This window comes from Myotis myotis, unplaced genomic scaffold, assembly GCF_014108235.1.
Source record: "Myotis myotis isolate mMyoMyo1 unplaced genomic scaffold, mMyoMyo1.p scaffold_m19_p_1, whole genome shotgun sequence".
NCBI lineage: Eukaryota > Metazoa > Chordata > Mammalia > Chiroptera > Vespertilionidae > Myotis > Myotis myotis.
In genome coordinates this window covers 115,680,596-115,697,750 of record NW_023416313.1, presented here as the reverse complement: position 1 = coordinate 115,697,750, position 17,155 = coordinate 115,680,596, and the positions used below count along the sequence as shown (strand labels likewise).

General features: G+C 41.3%; 1 protein-coding gene across 2 annotated transcripts in view; it reads left to right on the top strand.

The window, feature by feature from the left end:
* NPTN (neuroplastin) overlaps positions 1-17,155 on the top strand; it is an 83,860-nt gene that overhangs the window by 48,109 nt on the left and 18,596 nt on the right. For both annotated transcript variants that reach the window (XM_036348489.1, XM_036348486.1), the window contains exons 2-4: positions 2,628-2,975; positions 7,778-7,949; positions 11,907-12,001. In XM_036348489.1, the coding sequence (XP_036204382.1) occupies positions 2,628-2,975; positions 7,778-7,949; positions 11,907-12,001 (615 nt within the window). The remainder of the gene's footprint in view (positions 1-2,627; positions 2,976-7,777; positions 7,950-11,906; positions 12,002-17,155) is intronic.

The window sequence follows — 17,155 nt, the reverse complement described above, 5'->3', positions numbered from 1 at the left end:
GAGAACAGCATGAGTCACCCACAGGGAATTAGTAGTAGAGAGGGGCTTGAAGGGGGATCAGCTGTTTAAAAAAAAAGTAAAAGCAGGCTAGATTTAAAGGCCTGGTTTGGCAGTAGTTAGCTGAGAGAGGGAGAGAAGTTTGTCTTATGACCTGTTCAATGATTGCCCTGGAGGTAAATGAGAATTTCAGCTGTAGAAAACACTGATGGTTCCTCTGTGGAGTGAGGCTAGGTTTTTTGCTCCCTTAGGGCATAAGTGAAAGCAGTTTTCTTGGAATTGGACTAAACTTGCTCTTCTGTGTTTCCTTTTTCTTCTCACCCTCTGCTACATATCTACACATCCAGTTTTTCCTGCCAGAGAGCTCCTTCTTTCTCTGGCTGCTAGCCCCAGCTGTCATCTTTGCCTCCCATTGCCCATCCCCAGCTTTGCAATTTTACATTATGCTTTTCCTGATTTTACTGTCTCCAACTTTTATACTCTGCCTATCCTCCTCCTCCACCCCCAGCTTCTAAATCCCTCCCTCCTCCAAAGCCAGTGGCCACCATTCAATTTCCTTCTTTCTCATTGTTGAACAGAATGCACTGATGTTAGAACTTTGTCAAACCTGTTTGAGATCTGAGCCCAGTTATGTATTATAGTGGGTGGAGATGATAGTAGGAAAGGGGTGGGAGGTTGTTTTTCTAAAATGTAGGCTTTCCTAAAATATTAGATGACTTTTGACTCAAAGATCAAACAGATGCTTCTGCTGGCCTTCCAACTTTAGGCAGTGTGCTCATGTTGAGGGCACATATTTGTTTGAAAACCCTTGGTAATGAAAGGCAGGACTGTGAGTCAGGCTCTGAGCTGCCTGCTTCCTCCTGCTGTTGCTAGCTGGTTCTCCTGAATGGGAGCTAATTTTGGATGGATAATAAAGTAGATGGTTGCTAATAACTTTCCCTTTCTAACTGTGATCTCACAGTATAGGCATACCTCATTTTATTGTTTTTCACAGATGTTGTGGGTATGTTTTGTTTGTTTGTTTTACAAATTGAAGGCAAGACATGCTCCCTGCACCAGCAAGAAGATTATGATTAGCTTTATTGCAGAGATACCCACAGTATCTCTGAGATATGCCTGTATTATATAGAGAGGGTTTTTCCCCTCCTTTACTGCTAGAAGGAGAAATAGATGTCTTCATGATATTTGAAACTGCCAAGGAATCCCCTACGTGGCTTGTTTATAGGCAGTAAGGTTTATTGGAAAGAACTGTAGATGAAGAGATGAAGACCTATGTTCTGATCCCAGCTTTAGTCAGGATTTGCTGCCTTAAGTGATCTTGGGCAAGTCATGAACCTTTCGCTGCACCTGCCCCATGAACTTTGTGAAATTATGTGAATGAAATGAGATGTGATATGTGTGGAAGCACTTTGTAAACTGTTAGGTTTTAGCTGAATGAACCCTTGGTGGAGTAAGTAGCTGAGAGTATGCTTGCACTGTGATTTGGTTTTCTGTGGACCCCACTCCAAGTTCTTCAAATAAACTTGGATTTTTAAAAATTCTCTCTGCCATTGCCACCTTGTCTTATGACAAGTAAATTTTGGACAAGTGAAAGTAGGCATCAACTTTAGTTTCTGGGCAGTGCCCGGCAACATTGTTGAGGCTTAGCCTTCACCATAGAGTTTAATTTAATTCATCATTATACATCTTTCATTCTTTTTGAGCTGGCCCCTTTGAGCCAGGCAACTAAACTATGTAGAGAGAGCCTGCCAAGTACCATGGGTATTTTTAAGACTAACTTTTCAGGATAATTTTCTAGTTGTATGGACTTATGGGATTATGGAGGACATAGTCCATCCCTGCATTCATTGACAGTGAGTTGGGTTGCTGTTATTATTGGTTCTACTCCTGAGCTGACCCCCCATAGTAATTCTCACTCTGAAGATGGTCTTGTTCTCCTATGCCTGAGGGTCTTCAGTCAAGTAGAGGCTGCCTAATCACAGATAACTAGGTTGTTTGTTTGCCATAGGCCCAGGGAAGAATATGATGTGGGGAAAATCTAATCTGAATTCAGGATAGAATCTTGTATGAGAGAGAAATTTGTTACCCTTTCAGTTGAAATTTGAATTCTGACTCCCAAGAGGTGTTCATAGGTTAGTTAATAACTTCTTGTCGAGGCCCACAAAAGACATTGTATTTTTAACAATGTGTTCATCCAAAAGAGAGATCCTGACTTCGTGAATACACCTACTGCAACTTCTGGTTATTATCTTTCATCACTTGAGTTTGAACAGGTTATGGTTTGTGCTCTAAGGAAAGACTCCTTCCTGACACCTGAGGCTTTCCCATTTCTACCAGCTGGGCCCATTGCTAAAATGCTTTCCAGTGGGCTTGCTTTTGCCTGGCCAGCACCTGGGCTGCCCCAGCTTGTAATTAGCCTGCCTTTGCTTCATAAACTTCCCAGGGTGGTTCTTCTTCTAAAAGCTTGTATGAAATGCTGTTTATTGTTTCTTTAGAGTTTAAAAATTAATCCTTTTGTGTTCTTTGCAACTCATTTGCTTTTTTCTTTTCTTTAAATTACTATTAACACCTGTTGATTCTTTTTTTTTCTGATTGGCCTGTCACTGCATTCCTGCTCCCCCTCCCTCTAGCTGGGTTTGTCAAGTCGCCCATGTCAGAAACTAAGCTCACTGGGGACGCCTTTGAGCTGTACTGTGATGTGGTCGGGAGCCCCACGCCAGAGATCCAGTGGTGGTACGCAGAAGTCAACCGAGCAGAGTCTTTCAGACAGCTGTGGGACGGTGCACGGAAGCGCCGTGTCACCGTAAACACCGCCTACGGGTCAAACGGCGTGAGTGTGCTGAGAATAACCCGGCTCACCTTGGAGGACTCTGGGACTTACGAGTGCAGGGCCAGCAACGACCCCAAGAGGAATGACTTGAGGCAAAACCCCTCCATAACATGGATTCGAGCCCAGGCCACCATAAGCGTCCTTCAGAGTGAGTTCAGCACCCTACAGTAGTAGTACTGTAGTCATTAGAGGTGGCCCAATGATCCTTCCCTTCTGCTTCCTTTCCCTCTTCCCCAGTATGATCACTCACCCCACCCCTTGTCTTCGTTTTTTTCAGACCCATAATCCTACTAATTGTAGTGTATGAAAACATCTGTGGCAACATTTTTTCTCCTTTACTGTTCTTTCTACCTCCCGTATTCCCCACCCCTTCTCTGTGTCTTTCTCCTCAGGAACAAAGAACTTGGGGAAATTGTGACTGTCCAAAATCATCTGCATTGGGAAGAGGTGGGGAGGAGGGAGTACTGGGGAGACTGAAAAACAAACAAAAAACCCACATAAAACTCACAAAACCAGGCAGTCAAACCAGCATAGTGTTGAATTGTTTCTTTTCTTCCCCTTTAATTTTATAGTAGGTTTCCTGCTATCCTTTTGCTGACTTATTCTCTGGTGTCTTTCTATTTTTGTTTCTCTCTACAATCTACTTTTTATTTCTTCTATTCATTTGTTTGAAGCTCTCTGGATAGCTGCCTTCACCTCTAGTTTTCAATTTATGTCTGCCCAGCCTTTTCCCTCACTGTGACTTGGTGTCATTTTGTTCTGTGATGGGAATGTCGCTATTGGTGCGGTGTCGGTGGTATGTTTTGGTTGTTGGATGGCATGTAAGTTTGGATATTTCCGTAGTTCCAGTTCTTTTTCTTTTCTAAAACAGCGGCATGCACTTCTTTGATAACAGCCTTCCACTATAGCAGTATGCTCCTCACTGGTACTGCCCATCCAGTCCCCTGTACTCTTAAAAGCAGCAGCCTAAGATTTCCTCCATATGTCTTGCTATGGAGTCAGGTGACTCTAAGCTGCAAGGTATTTAATTAAAACCGCATCATGCTGTTTTGAAGTCACAGATGCATCTGATCCCTATTCACAAACATGTTGACTCTGATGACTGTTGGCACTGTGCTCCTCATATCAGAAGCTGGCTACCCAGAAATAGTTTGGAAGACAATCACACTAGCCTTTAATTGTGTCTTGAAAAAGAAAAGGAAACTAGAATCCAACCCTCTTCCCCTGAGTGATGAGGGTAAGCTGAGCTGCTGCCTCAGAATCATCCCCTGCATCTGTTGTAGCAAGTACAAGTAAGACATTAGACACAGGAAGGAGCTTTTGGGGCCATCTCTGTTTCTGAAAAGTGTCTTCCTACTTGTGTGGTGGGAAGGAGAGGAAGGGAGAAGCTACTACAGAGCCAGTATTCTCAACCAGGAAGATGTCTAGCTCTACATCTGACCTGATTATAATTGAGAGAACATTTTCTATTTAATGAAAAGATCCTCTGTGTTTTTTTCAACTTCTCTTCAAGGATTCAGTAGTAAGAGACCTATAACCAGTTCTGGCTTAAAGAACTGATTGATTTAGAGAGAGTAAAAATAAAATAGCAAGTTAGTCATCCTTTATAGTAATTAAGAAGATGCCTATGAAGAAAAGAGGCCTTGAGGAGAGAGAGGAGAGGCAACTGCAGTTGGCACTGTTGAGTCAGAGAATCTGCTTCTGGAAAGGGGAAAAGAAAACCTTGTCTATGTGAAAATGGGGAACATTAACCCAGTAATATTTTTTATTTAACATTTTTTCCCTTGCACGCCTCCTTCTCCTGCCCCCTTGCTCCTTTCCTTAAAACAGTAGAATTACCCAAATGGCCACAAAGATCTGCAGAAGTTTATAGGCATGGACTGGCATTTGCTATTTATATTGCCAGGAGCCTGACTCTAATAGACTCCCAGTTAAAAGGTTATGCCTTGGGGATAGAAGAAGAGGACTGCCAGTCTTGAGAGTACATAACATTCCCCCAGTTTACTTGCAAGTAAGCTTCCTAAGTTTAGGGGTGTCTGCGCGAGGTTGAATGAAACCCTGGCTAGTTTGGTATTTCCTCAGACTTCCCTATCAGTCATTTAACTCTAGTTAACTGTTTTAGAGAGCCAGACTGCTGCTGGTGCTTCTCCTCCTCCTCCTTTTTTTTTTTTTTTTTAAAGCACCCGGATTCCACTCTAATCAGATTGTTTTATGATCCCCAAGGACATTTGCCTCCTGGGGAAAGTTGAAGTCTTCTGCCTAAGAATGACCTCCTGGTAGTACTTTCCCCTAAAGCTCCTTGAGTAATGTAAGGCTGGAAGAGAAATGTGCCCAGTTTTTGGGATATCTCTCTGGCCACTGCATGTTCTACATATGAATGATGGCTAAGGTAAGGATCTCCTACTGCTTCTAAATAGGAATTTGTGGCAGGTAAAAAAAAATTGAATTTGTTATAAATGTTCATTTCTCTTGGACTTTTGTAGGCATTGCTTGGTCACAGAAATAAAAGCCCCACCTCCATCCTGGTACAGAATGCAGGTGTGGCTTTGTGCCCAAAGAGGATGGTCTAGCACTCGTTTCCATATACAGCAGTCATGGGAGACAGTTTATCCCACCTCACTACCTTTCTAATGTGCAGAATCATATTTAAACCTATTTACATTATTCACTTGCTCCCAGCTGATTCTCTCCTGGATCTTTAACACTTAGGGGAAAAGTGCTTTCCTTTGTCTTCCAAGAATTCTTGCAGAAAGTCTACCAGGTTGCTTTTATCAACTTCTTAATAACCCTGAGCTGTAATGGTCATTTGCATCACCACAGGTAAGAGTAGCATTTATTTTGGCTTCCTTGTATTTAAACATCTGGAAGCTCTTGGCCTCATTCTCAGAGTTTGTCCTTTCTCAGTATAGTCTGAGAGGAAGAACCAGAAGGAGAGCCCCAAATGGGACTAAAAATGATTTTGGATAATAAAAATTAGGCAAAAACCTAAAAGTGTGTTTTGAGTTTTAATGTTACCTTTATATTTTTTAATTTCTGTGGAGTATTGGTTCTCTCTCTTTTGTTTTTGCTTGGTTTTGACTTTTCTTGGAGTTATGATGCTTTTTGTTGATGATGTGTGTGCGCCTTCCATTGCAGGGTTTGTAACCGTTCTGCTCGACTTAAGACCCAGGAATTTGGCTACTGTCGGTGTGTTTTGGAAACCATGGGACACTGCTGCGCTAACATGTTTACATGCATCTGCTTCTGTGTTAGTGGCTGCTATGCCTCCATTATCTGTACATAGAGATCCTGTTTGATGTTACCAATAAGGACCAGTGCTGACTGGAAGATAACCACTATCCTTTTGCCAGAGTTGGAAAATAGTGAGAACCAATTTAATTGAGCAAACTTAAGGATTTGCTTTATTTATCACATTTTTTTGACGATCTGACCTATACAGTCAGAAATGTTACATTATAAGGTGGTCCTTGGGCATTACAATGTTCACGTGTCCCATGACCTCTTTATTCCCTTCCTCTCCTCACATAATGAGCACAGCTTAATTCCAGTGGAGGGAGAGAGTTCTGTCCTCTAGAGTTAACCTCAGCAATACATTGCATAAAGTGGTGTCAGGGAGCTGCTACAAAGTTGTAGACAGGATGTAGCCAGGTACAGGGATATGGAAAGTCAGTCAAGGATTTCTGAAAAAGAATTGGGAAAAAAATAAAAAAGCAAATATCTAATTGTGGAATGGGAAAAGATAGCTAATTTAGACTTACCCTGAAAATGATGGACCAAAAATAGAAAAAGAACTAAGCCTGGGAAAAGAGTAAAGATAAATAACAACAACATCTTGACTTTAATACAGTGTTGGAATTCCAAGTGCTTTAAGGATGAACCTTCCAGGAATGATATAGTGTGCCTTAAAAATTTTCTGGTCATTGTCCTATAACATTTGACTTAGGTTATTTTTGTAGATGTTAAAACTAGTGATCCCTGGGTGTCTTAGCCCAGGATAGAACCAGAGGATAAAGTATATAACTTGCTTTGGGTGGAAGGTATGTAGGGTGTTTCTGGTTGGGGGGCAGGGATAGAGAATTGAGCCAGATGTGTTTTAATAGGCCGGGCTTTGCCACTAACAGTAATAATGGCCTTGCACAGTCATTTTACCTTTCTAGCTCTTAAAGAGTGGGATTCAGTGAACTCTAAGGGCCTTTCTTCTAAAATTCCAGGAGCCCATAATACCAACATATACTGTATTCTAGTTACAATTATATTATCTCAGAATGGGATGTGTTTTAAAAGTACAGTTCTGAAAATAATTTTGTTTTAGGAATAAATAAATATGGGCTGGAGAGAACTAATGGTTCCTTAAGAATTTTCCCTCAGCAAAATTTGGAAAATGCTTTTAGGATCTACACTGCCTCCCCCCCCTCCCCCCCGCCCCATAATTAATGACCATGGCTGGTTTGCCATGGGCTTATCAGATTTACATGTAGGACAACCCGTATATGTATTACCTAGTTATTGCTATTCTGTTCAAGGTCCTAGTGACTCCATAGGGAGTTTATTAGTTATATAAATGATACTGTCTTTATCTTTAGAATTGTAAGGTGGAGACTGGGTTTCTATTTGAAGGGGAATTAATTGGTGGTTCTTATGTCATAAAATGGTGATATTCAAAAGTGTAAATGGGTTGTTGCCAGTACAAGCATCCGTAATACTCCCATTCTTTTCACATCTAGGCCAACTGGTCTTCAGGCTGTTGTCTGCGCTAGTGGTCATTTGCTTATAATCATTGTTTTTCCTTTCTTGACTTCCTCCAAAGTTGGTAAAGTGAAATTTCCTTATGTGGTCCTGTCTACCCTCCCTCTTTTTCTAGTCTCCCCATCCTACCCCGTCCAACTTTCAGGCCAGGGTCGCAGAAAATGGAAGGCTATGGCTCCCTATCATTGTGCACTCTTATTACAGAACCAAGAATTGCCACCAGTGACGACGTCATTATTCGAGACAGCCCTGCTCTCCCTGTCACCCTGCAGTGTAACCTCACCTCCAGCTCTCACATCCTTACATACAGCTACTGGACAAAGAATGGGGTGGAACTGACTGCCACTCGTAAGAATGCCAGCAACATGGAATACAGGTGAGAGGGGCTAGCGGCTTCTGAGAAGATGGGAAGGAGTGTGGCTGAGCTTACTTGATACTCATAATCCATAATTATGCTATGTGAGAGAGACATGAGATATATATGGTCCTCCTCTGGAGAGTCTAATCCAATATAACTGAGGTGAGGCTCAGCAATCTATAAGAGATTTTCAAATGATTCTAATGAGCCATAGATGATCCTGTCATTATGATCATAGATTGAAGGCATAGGGAGTGGTTTTTCTCAGGGTCACAATGTTAGTCAATAGGAAAGTCACAATTAGAATGCAGGTCTCTTGACTTAATCCTGTAGTTTGAGGAATCAAATTGAAATCTGCTTTAGGACTCTTAGAGCAAGGCCACCCTAAGTGATCTTTCCACTTGGTAGATGATTTCCTAGTGAATTACCTTTTCGGAGTGTTTAACATAACCATAACCTGATCTGGACCAGTGGATACAGGGCTGTTTAGTGATCTGGAATAAGGATGGTAGCCTGGAAATAATCCTTTGATGAAAGGGAGATATTTGCTAATTGATGTTATCTGGCACCTAAAGAGTTGGTGCTTTTTTGGAATATCTAGTAACACATGGCACCTCACCTTTCAGAATAGTTTGTTCCTGTTTAAAAGCTAATCTGGAAAAGGATCAACTAATCCTGCTGGCAGCATGATACAGTGCAAAGAAAGAGTACACTGCAGTGAGAACAGGAGAACCTGTGTATCCAGTAGTAGCAAGGTCATTCCGCAGTATTTTGCAGAATTGAGATCTTTTCATACCCCTTATTTAGTTGATCCACATTAATCATGGATCTTCCTCCTTTTTGGGGGTAATGAAACTAAGATTCAATAACTGTTGCTTGCTTTCAAGGCCAAATACTATATCTAATAAGTTTCAGAATCAAGGCTAGGTTTCAGGTCTTCTTTCTGGAATATATGTCATTGTTTTTTTCTACTGTACCATATCGGTAAGTGGCAAGTTAATCTATCTCCACTGTAGTTTCTTCTGATATAAACTTGGATATAAACTCTGTTATATATCCTTACAGTTTGGAAAAGGTTAATCAAATAGAGGTGTTGGATGGAATAAAAGGCATTATTTCTTGGCCTGTCCATTAGTTTTACAAATTTTATTTTTGATTTTTACAATACCAAACATCCAGTCATGTTTCTCTTGGATCTTGTGCTATGTCACCCAAAAGGCTTTAAATTGTAACTTCATAAAGTTTGAGCTTGACTTTATAAATGCATTTTCTCTTTTTTTTCTCAGCATATTGTAAAGCTCTCCAGAAGTGTTCTGCATTGTCAGAGGTTTTTTTGGAATCTGTGTTCTCCCACATTTTGTGGAATAACAACTGATGAGTCCCTTGGACCACCCAATAAGTCAGCTCTGGAGCCAGTCTCAGATCTTGCTTCTGCTTAGTCCAGTGGTTCTCAACCTTCCTAATGCCGCGACCCTTTAATACAATTCCTCATGTTGTGGTGACCCACAACCATAAAATTATTTTCGTTGCTACTTCATAACTAATTTTGCTACTGTTATGAATCGTAATGTAAATATCTGATATGCAGGATGGTCTTAGGTGACCCCTGTGAAAGGGTCGTTCGACCCTCAAAGGGGTTGCGACCCGACCCACAGGTTGAGAACCGCTGACTTAGTCAATAGTGGACATTTTCCATTTGCTTCTCAGTAGCTAGTCATAGGGAATGTTGTGGGAAGATTTCCGCCCATAGGCATGACCTTATCTTCCCAAATCTTCTCAAGGAACTTAGAATAATAGTCTAAGCCAGCCGTGGGCAAACTACTGCCCGCAGGCTGGATTCGGCCGTTTGAAATGAATAAAACTAAAAAAAAAAGACCGTATCCTTTTATGTAATGATGTTTACTTTGAATTTATATTAGTTCACACAAACACTCCATCCATGCTTTTGTTCCCGTCCAGTTTAAGAACCCATTGTGGCCCTCGAGTCAAAAGTTTGCCCACCCCTGGTCTAAGCCCTGGAGATGGAGCTTCTGCTCCTCCTCCAAGTTCTGGGACATTTGCTCCAAGCAGGTTACTCCTGTCTGTTTTCTAATTGGGAGAATATTGATTTAAGAAAAGGCACTTGTGTCAAATTGGGAAGACTCTTGACTGCTCCTCTGAGACTATTATGTTACCATAGATATGCTGAGATAGTCGGGGGATGGGCAGTGTCTTTCCTCATCCATGGTCTCTTAACTCTTGTTTTTGGAATCAACAGTAAGAGGATAAATGCATTGGGTTAGTCAGTGGTTGAGGTGAAGAGTTTTTCTGACATTTACTAGTGCAGTAGAGATGTGACCATCACAAGTATCATATTTTAGCCACTGAGCAAAAGAGCAGGAGCTATAGAATGTTTATTTTCTGGCCTGAAGGCTGTTGTTTCTCTGCTTTCTGTAATTACACACCAGCATTTCTGTACATGTTTAGGGGGTGATGTATAGGCCAGACTGGACTGAGCTGGTGTGAAGCTGGTCCACCGTGGCAAGAAAGCTTATTTGAGATGACCCTGTGGAATTCAAGGAAGTGCTGTACTGGCCATTATACATACTTCCTACAGTCCTTTCTGTCACTCTGCTTAATTTGTGTTTTTTTTTTTCACTCTGCTTAATTTGGTTTGGATCTGTGCACAGCTGTTCATTCATTTGAGTTTGTGTTCAGTCATTCATTTGTTCATTCCTTTACTATATCCATGTACCATGCTACGTGCTGGGTATAGAATTATGCATCAACTAAACAGTGCCTAGCCACATAGAACTTGGTTTGTTGGGAAAATGGACAATGATCAATCACATAAATATACAGGGTGGGGCAGAAATAGGTTTACACTTGTGAATATACAAAACACATAATTTATTCTATATTATTATTTATAAATTACTAGAGGCCCTGTGCATGAAATTTGTGCAAGGGGCTCGGCCCTCACAGCCTCGGCCGACCCTCACAGGCCCTCCCAGCCCTGGCTTCATCTGGAAGGTTATCTGGCTGTTTGGTCTAATTAGCATATTAGCTCTTTATTATATAGGATTATATTATTTTCCATGCAAACAACTCTAAACCTGCGTTTGCCCCACTTTCTATAATTATGCATTGTGATAAGTTCAGTGTAGTTTGAGAGAGGATGTCAGAAAGGGGGGATGTCACTTAGGTTGAGGGTGAAAGGTGGGTGGGCCAAGATAATGGAAAAGGAGCTTAGGTGGCTAAGAGTGATGGGAAGAGCATGCTATATAAAGAATGTCAAAGTTTTGAGATAGGAACAAGTTTGGCACATTAAGAAAACAAAAGAGACCAGCAGGGCTGGAAAGTGGCTGAGATGAGGCTAGGAAGGTGGGCAAGGTGCCAGATCATGCAGGGCCCTGGAGTTTTAGCTGCAGCTAAAATCCTTAAAAGTTTAGCTACATCTCTGGCAGATGCTTTGATGGCAGATTTTTTTGTTTGTTTGTTTTTGTTTATTTTGTTACTATCTCTGGGTCCTGTTAGTGAGTAGATTTATTGAAAGGCATGCTGTTAAAATACAGGGTAGGAAGTACAGGACTACTAAAACAAGGTCTCTAGGGAAGCACAGAAACAAGTTTGCATTTTTTCCTGTTCTTATTTATTTGACTGGAACTATGAGGTGAGCAAGAAGTTCATTGCCTATATCTGAATATAGATTATAATACTTTGTACAGGCTTTTATTTTGATTGTTTTGTGGTTTATTTGAGCCATTAGACTGAACACCTTAAGGTTTGGGAACATGTGTCATTTCATCTTTGTATTTCTGGCACCCAGTAAGGAGTAACCCAGAGGGAGGTTTTTCCTTTTAGGTAGGAGGAGGTAAGTTGCATTCAGGGGCACAATTTGGAAAGCAGAGTCCCTCGTTGCCCCCCTAGATTCTCTTTTTGTATATTTTGACTATTCCCAGCTTCCTCACTTGATTTTTCTTCCTATCTCTGCAGGATCAGCAAGCCGAGAGCTGAAGACTCAGGCGAATACCACTGTGTATATCACTTTCACAGTGCTCCTAAAGCAAATGCCACCATTGAAGTGAAAGGTACAACCCAACAGAGGCTGTGGTGTGAGCCTCTCACTCTTCTTCTGAAATACTATTTTGGTCTGGATCCCTAGACTTCAAGCTTTTCTTGTTTCCATTATGGGAGGCAATATAACGTTATTAGGACTTAGGAGCTCAGCTACCCAGCTTTAAATCCATACCCCATCATCTACTAGCTGTGGGACTGTGATAAATTATTAATTTATGTACATTTGTTTGTAAAACCTGCCTCATGGGTTTGTTAGGTGGATTAAATAAGTTTACATAGTAGGTTGAACCATATGAAATTACTGTTTTTGTATTTTAAAAATGCTTGAATGTTGACAGCTGTGTGTGGTTCAGCCTTATGTAAAGCTCTTAGAGCAGTGCCTTCTGAGTATTATTAAATAGGTCTCTCCAATGGGCCAGCAGAATTTGTCAAAGCACAGTGTTCTGGGTAAACATTAACTATTTGTGGATAATTCATTAGAATTTTCCTATTAACTCTGGGTGCATGGCATCTTAAAGATGAGGCTGCAGCTGAAAGATCCAAGAAAGACCAATAGAATTGTATGAGTTGGAACTACTTAAGTACATCATTAATCCCAGCTTTCCTGTGTTATTTCAAAGAAGCAACTGAGATCCAGAAAAGAAACCACTGCTCTGTGCCATACAGTGAGCTGGTGGTCAAGCTAGCATAGAACCTTAGGTTTTGACTCCTAGTCCTTTGTTTTTCCATTTTATGAAATGACCATAGGGAGGCGGAGTTACTGTTTGAAGTCAGACTGAAGAGATGAGGTTGTTGTTGTTTTTTTACTTTAAATTTTACTTAGGAAGACATCTTGCTCTTTAAATCCATAGGGCATGGTCTTTAGAAGCTAGAGGGATACATTTAGGAAATAGGAAGGGCCTACTATATGTAGGTATTCAGGTGTTCCTTAAAATATTTAGAAGACTAAAAATTCAGATTCAAGAAAGGCTTAGACACATTTACAGTTTCTATTATATGTTGTTATTAAATGAAAGTAATGCCTTGGTGACACAGCCCTGACTTGTGAGTGCATGGACAGCCAGTACCTTTTCTGGCTGCCAGGTTGAATTCTAAATGCCTGAAGGTTGACTCACAGTTGCATGGTTTCAGTCTACACAGGCCAGAGAACCTTATTTGATTAATTCAGTGGCTTTTCTTGGAGAGATCTGGGTTTACCTTTGTTTTTAAAGAATGCCACATTTGTTCAACATGAGGATGAAGGTATGAGAAAGCATTTTCTCAGCCAGCCAAGGGCCTTTCCCCACTTGGGTGAGCTGAGCTCTGTGGGGAGACTCTTCTGTAAGACCTGAGGAACTGCAACATTCCAGGCTGAGCCTTTGGCACAAAGTCCAAGTGCAGAGGGAACAGGATGAGTGAGAGAAGGAAAGTGGTGTGTCTAGTTAATAGTCCTCTCCAAGTCTAAAGGATAATTACATACAATTACAAGTCCTGATGAACTGTAATCTTAGCGATTTGATGTGGAAACAAAGGTTGTTTTTCCATTGGTTTGGCTGCTCAAGGTGGGATTCAGTGGCCCAGAGGCACCTTTCCTCACATTCTGTTGAGCAGATATGAAGTGATCTGGAGGTCAGGGAAGAGGAGGCTACAGGCAAGAGTGTTTCCAGAGGAAGGGACAGCTTAGACCAGGGGTGGGCAAACTTTTTGACTCGAGGGCCACAATGGGTTCTTAAACTGGACCGGAGGGCTGGAACAAAAGCATGGATGGAGTGTTTGTGTAAACTAATATAAATTCAAAGTAAACATCATTACATAAAAGGGTACGGTCTTTTTTTTTTTTTTTTTAGTTTTATTCATTTCAAACGGGCCGTAGTTTGCCCACTGCTGGCTTAGACGGTATCTTGCCATAGTGAAGATGCAGACTGTGCACTGTTGCATTTTTACTGTACAATAGCCCTGTGAGGAAGATTGGGCAGGTGGTGATAATCCTGGTTTTAAAGAAGTAGACCTAAGGAAAATTCTTTTTATAGAATCCTAAAACATATTTTGAGACTAGCTTGGACAGATATGTTAGTCTCTTAAGAAAATTCATAAAGAATTCTAGTCTTTCTCTCTTCCCTCTCTTCTCGAATACCTGGACAGAAAACAGTGAAACACTTAACGTCAGTCAGGTAATGGAGAGTTTAGTACGGTAAAGACTGAACATTTGGCTTTTTCTGTGTAAGTTTTTAAAGGTTTGCCTCAGGCCCCGGATCATATTCTAGGCTAGCTCCTGAGTGTGGTGGGGTAGAAAACTGCCTTGCATTTAGAGTGGGGTAAGAGGGGTGGTGTGTTATTCCCGAGGCATTTTGATATAAACTCATTTTATTTCTTCAGTGCCTATAAGGTGGAGTAAGAGACAGTTTTCTTTTTATAACTATAATGATTTGAAAAATCTTCTGAGTAATAGAGAGGTAAGAGGTATCTGTACTTGAGAACAGAAATTCCAGGGGATTCAGGGAACGTAAGTGACCTCTGCTGACAGGAGTCTCTGAAACTCTTCATTTATAATTCAGACTATACATATATATTTCTTTAGCACCTGTTCTGCACACAGCCCTTTTCTCCCCCATCTGGCTTTAATCTTCACAACTCAGGTAAATGCTGTTATTATCTCCACTTTCCAGGTGAGAAATTGAGGCTGAAAGGAATTAAATGACTTGTACAGAGTGACAGAGTTAAGCAGTGAGGCTTGCTTGCTTCAGTGATGGAGGAAACCAACGTTCCCCGCCTGTCTTGCCGGCCTCTGAGCTTGCAGTTTGAAACATAGTTACAAATATAGAAGCTAAACAAAACCCCAGAAACCTGCTTTCAGCGAGCCAGGATCTCAGAGCTGGAGTTGATACAGTGTTTCGATTATAGAACACAAACAAACCAGATACCTGCTTTCAGCAGCAGAGGCCTCAGAGCTGGAGTCAGAGCTAAAGCTGGCCCAGAATAAAAAAAGAAAAAAGAAAAAAAGGAGCAGTTGGGAGCTTCAGTCACCCGCCAGCCTGAAAACAGCCCTCAGCCCCTCACCCAGACTGGCCAGGCACCCCAGTGGGGACCCCCACCCTGAAGGGTGTGTGACCTAGGTGCTCTAGTGCCAGAGCCTGTTCCCCTAAACACTAAACCATGTGGCCATGTTCAGCACATAACAATTTAAAGGACTCAGACTGAGTAAGAAGAAATGGGCTCTAATCCTGGCCCTGCCATTAAACTTAGTGACCCTGACCAGTCACTCTTCTTCCTCGGCTGCCCAGTGTATGATGAAGTAGGTTGAGATAGAGGGTCTTTAAGGTTCGGTAAGTCTCCTATGGTCTGTGATTTCCTCTTATGGATACAGACGAGGAAATCGTTGGGTTATTGGAGGAAATGATTTCTAAGCTTCTTTTCCTAGTGGTTGTGATTTTTACCTTCTTAGCTTTGAGAATGTTACCGTAGGGCCTCCACAATTCTGCTCACTCATCTCTCTGTCTTATTGAACATTCCCCCCTGATCTCAGACACTGATCTCAAATATTGGTGCCAAAACCATTGTTAAAACAGTGGTTCTCACACTTGATTTGATGTGTTTAACTATGGCCTGAGCATCAGGCTTATTAAGAGCACTCCGGGTGATTTTAGTGTATATCCAAGGTTAGAATCACTTCAGTGCTTCCGAGTCAGTGATTTCATCTGCAGGAAAGGGAAAAGCCTCATCTATAGGAGGCAGCACAAGTCCCAGACTGCTCTAGTTTTCATAACCAATGATGAACCTACTTGTAGAGAAGCCTTACTGAGCCAAAAGCTGACATCCTTCTTGCTTCCATCTTGATCAGTCTCATATTGCTTGTTGGGCTTAGCCTTTGGTTAGCAGTAAATTTTAACACTCCCTCTGCCTTCAGCCAAGTCTCTAACTTGCCTACAGCAATGATGAGGTATATCTGGAATTTTATATTTTGCAAAAAGGAAGCAAAGAAATCGTTTATACAGTATCATTATATTTACTTAGACATAACCCACTCATTGAAAACACCTTTAAGGATGGAGTTCCATTGAATATTAGTTGTGAAGTTAAGAATTTACTTTGAAAAGTGAACACCAAATAAGCAGTCCATGTAAGAGGCCACATACCTTTCTCAGGTCTGTTTTGGTTATGTTTAACTTTACTTATCAGCTTCAGCTGAACATATCTCTTGTGTAAGTTGACACTTTCTACATCCACCAGCCTGGCAATGAAGCCAAATGCTTTGCTGAAGTGTAGGCAGGTCAGGCAGCAGAAGGTACTGAGGAATGTGCATTTGTCTTCGACCCAGGTCATAAAATTGGTTAAGGCATTGCTGGGTAACTAAAAGTCTTTTGGATTCCTTGCGTTGCCATTCGTTAGGATACTGGAAGAATATTCATTAACCTGATTAGAGAAGGTGGATAGCAAGGTGAGAGATTGAGTTTACTCCTAGTAAGTCTGTGATCTCTTTTAAGAGTCTCTTTGTGACTTCCTTACCACTTCTGCCCTCACTCTTGTAATCCGTCTCTGCGTCCTTGAGAGGGTACAGGGAAGTAAAGAGTATCTGCTTTGTCAGACTTCTCAGATCTATCTTCAGACCAACAGGACCTGATTAAGCTGTTCATTATTGAATGGCAAGCCCTTCAATGAGGTGAGGCACCTTAATCAATATCAGTAAGCCATTAATGACTATAATTTGTCAGTGTCTGACCTGATTAAATCTTATTGGAGTCACAGAAGTCCTGTTTATATCAGCAAACAGGGAGAGGACACAGTAATCAGCATCTCTTTGATTTCTTAGAATTCAGAGTGCCTGAGTCTAGGCCTAGCCTTTCCTTGCTCCAAATAACAGCTCAATTTAAATGTTTACTTTTGATCCTGAACTCCAAACATGTGCTAGATTGCTATAGAAATGTAATTTCATCCTCACAAGACCTCTATGAAGTATGTGGGTATTATTCTCATTTTACAAAAGTGAAAACTGAAACTCAAATGATTTTAAATGACCCGTCTTAGGTTACTCATTGGGTGAGTAAGAGAGTCTCCATAGGGCCCAAATGGGGTAATGTCTGTTTGATTGGGTGGCTATGTTGGTTATCTATTCCTTAAAGCATCAAACACTTGCTACCTCATAGTTTCTGTGGGTCAGGAATTAGGGCACAGATTAGTGGTGTAGTTCT